The 4832-nt window shown below is 33.1% G+C and overlaps 1 protein-coding gene across 1 annotated transcript; it reads right to left on the bottom strand.

Moving 5' to 3' along the window:
* Positions 1-371: 371 nt before the first annotated feature.
* On the bottom strand, positions 372-3604 carry LOC107433008 (transcription factor MYB56). The gene is made up of 3 exons (XM_016044250.4): positions 2191-3604; positions 1509-1940; positions 372-1373 (listed from the first exon to the last, which is right to left on the bottom strand). The coding sequence occupies exons 1-3, from the start codon at positions 2690-2692 to the stop codon at positions 1120-1122; spliced, it is 1188 nt and encodes a 395-aa protein (XP_015899736.2). The 5' UTR covers positions 2693-3604; the 3' UTR covers positions 372-1119.
* Between the last annotated feature and the right edge of the window lie 1228 nt (positions 3605-4832).

Genomic DNA, 4832 nt, shown 5'->3' with positions numbered 1-4832 from the left:
TTTTTCCAACAATTCTACCATCAACCAATGGTGGATTTTTTTGACCCAAAAAATAAAAATCAATGATGGGTTAAAAAGAATTACCAATTGACTTGTTGATCAACCAGTGACCAAATCCTCTAGAATCTCACCGACCATTTTATAACCAAGTACATGGTTTTCCTTCATTTTTTTCATTTTAGAGAAAAAAAAAAAAAAGGGGGGGGGGGGGGGGGAAATCTCCACCACTCAATTGAGACGATCTTGTACACAGTGGTGCAGTTATGGCAACCAAAGATTGGCCATAAAAACCCATCATGATGAAACTCTATTCATCTATCCACTGTCCCATTTCAGATGGAAATATCAGTGAAGGATTTGCAGACCCCACATAAACTAAATGACATTGTACCTATATTTATAGATATTCTTCAGATGCTGCCATACATCCCAAACTCATTAATTAATGGTAGAAGAGTTGGGCTAAAACAAAAAAATCCACCATCTCTAACACACACAAAAATTAAAGAAGCATATTGATTATGAGAGAGACAAATAAAGTGAGAGAGAGAAAGAAAGAGAGAGGCATATGCAAAACATGGTCAAAATAAACACCCTACAACGACATGCAGTATTTTGAAAAGTCATCAAAGATGGGCAGTAGCTTTCATTTCATTGAGTCAGTAATGGTCTCTCTCTCTCTCTCTCTCTCTCTCTCTCTCTCTCTCTATCTATCTCATACAATCAACTTTGGCTTTGCTCTTTTACAAAACGCCATAAACATCACGGAGGGAGAGAATAACAAAGTGCTTCTGCAGCCGGATAACTCCAAAAACATTTTTCCATTATTATTTTCAAACTCAATCTTTCTCTCCCCTCCTCTATGCTTTTCTTTTTTCTTTTTTTTTTTAAACCTATTTTACTTTACTTTTTTTTCGCCCTTTTATGGATCAAACTGTACATCAAAGCCTGTAGAAATCGACCTCTCTGCAGACTTCACTTTCTTCTTTTTTTCTTTTTTTCTTTTTTTTTTGGCTCTAAATTATGGTTGATCTTCCTCTCTTCTATTTTTTTTTTTTTCCAACTTCTACCTTTGAGTGCCTTGCTAAAGGAAAAGCCACTATTTCTTTTTTTTTCTTCTTAATTAGCTCCTACTCCCAGGAAGTCAATGAAGGCCACACTACTGATCTTCTCCTTCTTCTTGTTCTCATTTTCCCCAAACGCTGTGATGTTGCTCTTATTGGTTGCAACTGATTCAGCTGCAGAAACTTCTGAATTTGAATCTGATTGACCAGTTTGGTCCACACCCACCATTGCTACACCTCCCATAGGTCCTGTTTGGTATAACCCATTTCCTCCTCCAATCAATTTGTCAAAATCCAAATCACCTAAACCTGCAATAATAACAAATTACTTTATAATATAAGCTCAAAAAAAAGTTTGAAAAAAATAAAATTAAAAAAATACCCATTAAGAAAAAGGTAATGCATTTATAATTGAGACCAAAAATGAGGAAAAATTAAACATACCCATCTGTGATCCATATGGAAACTTGGTGAAAAATCCAAGAGGGACTCTATTTAATGAAGGAGTAAGGGAAAGATCAGTGCATGTTGAAGCAGATTGGTCATCAATGGTGCTTGAGATTGTTGATTCACTACCAGCATTGTTTTGGAAAGCCACGTCAAATCCTTTAGGCAGGGGATTAGAAGAAGAAGAACAGGGGGGTTTCCTTCTCTTGTAAACACTGGACTGTTCTCTGTGTTTTCTGGCCATTATCACATGCCAATGGTTCTTAACAGCGTTGTCTGTTCTACCAGGGAAAAGCCTAGCAATCATGGCCCATTTGTTACCATAGAGTCTGTGAGCAACTAAAAGCCTCTCCTCTTCTTCCTCACTGAAAGCCCTTCTGTTTATCCTTGGATCTAGCTGGTTAAACCATCTCAATCTGCAACTTTTTCCTTCAAAACAAACAGAAAAAATGGAAAAACAAAAGAAAAAAAAAGGAAAAATTAATCCACCATAGTTCAGTAATAGGTTTTCCTCATTTTACCATTAGACAAATAAATAAATAAACCTTGAAAAAGGTAAATTTATCTTCTATATTTTTCATTTCTCAAAAACCATGACCTTTTTGACAATTTTTTTTTTTTTTAACCCAAAAGTAAACCTATTGTGTGCTTTTGTTATCATGGGTTTTTGATTATTTACCTGATCTGCCTTCAAGATTCTCAGCTATTAAGTTCCAGTTTTGAGGACCATACTGGGCCACAAGCTCTCTGAGCTTTGAATCCTCAGCTGGTCTCCAATGTCCTCTAGCACAAAGCTTTGTATGCCCAGCAGCTTTCCCTGAAGCAGAGCTTTTTCCTTCTGGATCTTCAGCAAGTTTCAAAGACAGCTCCTTTTTATCAGCTTCCAAGAACTCTTCCTCCTGATCATTTACACCAATATTGTTTCTTTTCGCTCCCCTGTTTTCCAATGTCTGAAAACCCCACGGTTTCCTGTTTTGCTTTGATGGGGAGCTCAAAATCCGAAACCCCATTTCAGAACTCCTAGAATCTTTTTCCTCTGGTAGACCCATAACCCCACCAAAGGTGGTGTTAGAGAGAGAGAGCTGTGAGGGAGATGGGCATGGTGGTGGCAGAGTGTTCATGTTTTGATGATTATACCCACTAAAATCTTCACTGTCACTCTTCAGATATTGAAAACTCATTGTGTTTGGAACCCCAGAAAAAATAAAAACAAAAATAAAAATAAATAAATAAATAAAACCCAATAGATGGAAAAGAAACAGAACTTTAGAAAAGCTCAAAAATGAATCTTTCCCTAACAGACAAAGTTCAATAATGCCACAAGCAAAACAAGAAGCTGAGCTGCATTTTTTTCCCCAAGTTCTTCACCCTTTTACCTAGAGAATGATATGCTGTTTGGCCGAACAGAAAGGGAGAGAAAAGAAAAGAAAAGAAAAAAATGAGAGAAAAATGGTGTGGGGTTGAGAAGAAGCAGAGGAAACAAATAAACGTTTTTAAAAACAAGGAGGGGTGGAGGAACAGAAAACAGAATGGGTTTTTTCACCACTGAAAAAGAAAGCAAATTAAGAAAAAGAGAAAAAACCCCACACACGGTTCATTCATTCCCTTTCTCTCTCAGACCTCACTGTTTGAGAGAAAGGGAAAAATGAGGTCAGGGTCCTTATTTTGAGACTGATCTTTCTCTCACTTTGAAAACAAAAAAATAATAATAATTATAAAAAAGAAAATGTTTTTCTTTTTTCTTTCTTATTTTTTATCTCTCTCTCTCTCTCTGTTTCTAGGAAAGTCTCTGCTGGTTCATGCAAATCGAGAACCGCTCGTGTGGGTGGTGAGAGAGAGAGAGAGATATATACAGAGAGATAGTCTCTTTCTCTTCTAAAACACATATGCTTGATCTTGGTCTTGGTGTTTGGCTTGCTTTGTCTCTCTTTTCGCTCTTTCTCTATCTCTTTCTTTCTCGGGCTTTGGAGCAAACCAGAATCTGTTTGTCTCTTTATGAAAACGTTTTTGCTTTTTTCAAAGGAACGGAAAATAAAAGGACCTGAGTCTTAAGCATCACCTCCAACACCTGTCCTTAATGCTCTCTCTCCCTCTCTCTCTCAACTGAATACCATTTATTTATATTTATTATTATTATAATATATCTATTTCCCTTTTCTTCAATATATTTTTCTCGTTTGTTGTCTCTGATTTCCATTTCTAGCTCCGTTACTCTGTTTGATTCAAAGGAAATAATATTTTATTATAATAAGGTTCTCTCTTCTCACCTTCTTGTCATGGGGTTGCAAAACCCACATAGAATAATGCTTCTTCTATCTATTTCAGTATTAAATGTTGCTTGAACTAGTTTTTACTTAGCCATAAATACATGTTGTTACTTTACTTTTTTTAACAGAAAGTAATTGATTAATCGCTTAAGCATTTTTTTTTCCTTACAAAACTATATATGTTTTCATGTTCTTACTTAGTGATAATCTATGGATCAGGTACGATCAGGTTTAGTGTTAAGAAAAAAATCTTCTACTCGTGCAAAAAACTTATTTAAAAAGAGTGAGATTTTTTTTATAAAAAAAAAAAAAAAAAAAAAGAGGGATAATCATTTTGATTGGCACTTGCAAACCAAAGGAGAGCAAAAGGAAGAAATTACTTGTTACAAATTTGATAAAAATCTCATTATAATTAGGGGAAAATTTAATACTATTGAGACAACTTTGTGGTTTACGAGAGGAAATTGAATGCGCATGAAAAAAGAATATACATGTGTGTATATATATATATATATATATGAACTTGTAAAACTCCATAGCAAGGGGGCATATAGTTTGCTCTCTCTTGCCCTTAATTAGTCAACATGATTTATATGATATTTATATATATGAAAAAATTTTATTAATATCTTTTTAATATTTTTATTGTCTCATTTAAATTTTATATTTTTTAAAAATAATTAATTATTTTCCTTTAGTTTTTCAAATTTATTAAAAAAACTTATATACCAATTTTTTTACCCATTAATTTTAATAATTAAAAATTAAAATTATATTAAAATAATATTATTTAATCTTAAAATATTTATTTTTAATTTCTTCAATTTTTAATGGTTAAAATTAACTAGTAAAAGGAAACAAAAATTAATAAATGAATTTTTTTTATATAAAAAACTAAAAAGAGGTTGATAATTTTACTGAAATATAAAATTAAAATAAAATAATAATAAAATTGAATAGACGTAAATCAAATTTGATATCTATACGTAAATCAAATTTGATACATATATATATATATATATATAATCCTAATAACCATTAGGAGCTTGATGGT

This window comes from Ziziphus jujuba, chromosome 11 (assembly GCF_031755915.1).
Source record: "Ziziphus jujuba cultivar Dongzao chromosome 11, ASM3175591v1".
Classification (NCBI taxonomy): Eukaryota; Viridiplantae; Streptophyta; class Magnoliopsida; order Rosales; family Rhamnaceae; genus Ziziphus; species Ziziphus jujuba.
The sequence above is the reverse complement of the archived record's forward strand: the minus strand, read 5'-3'. Positions and strand labels throughout refer to the sequence as shown.

Bases quoted from the DNA above. Each gene is read 5' to 3' on its own strand.
- LOC107433008 (XM_016044250.4), bottom strand. From the start codon at position 2,692: ATGAGTTTTCAATATCTGAAGAGTGACAGTGAAGATTTTAGTGGGTAT. The intron at 1,941-2,190 runs GTAAATAATCAA...TTTGTTTTGAAG, and splicing joins GAATCTTGAAGGCAGATCAG to GAAAAAGTTGCAGATTGAGA. The intron at 1,374-1,508 runs GTATGTTTAATT...TTATTATTGCAG, and splicing joins TCCATATGGATCACAGATGG to GTTTAGGTGATTTGGATTTT.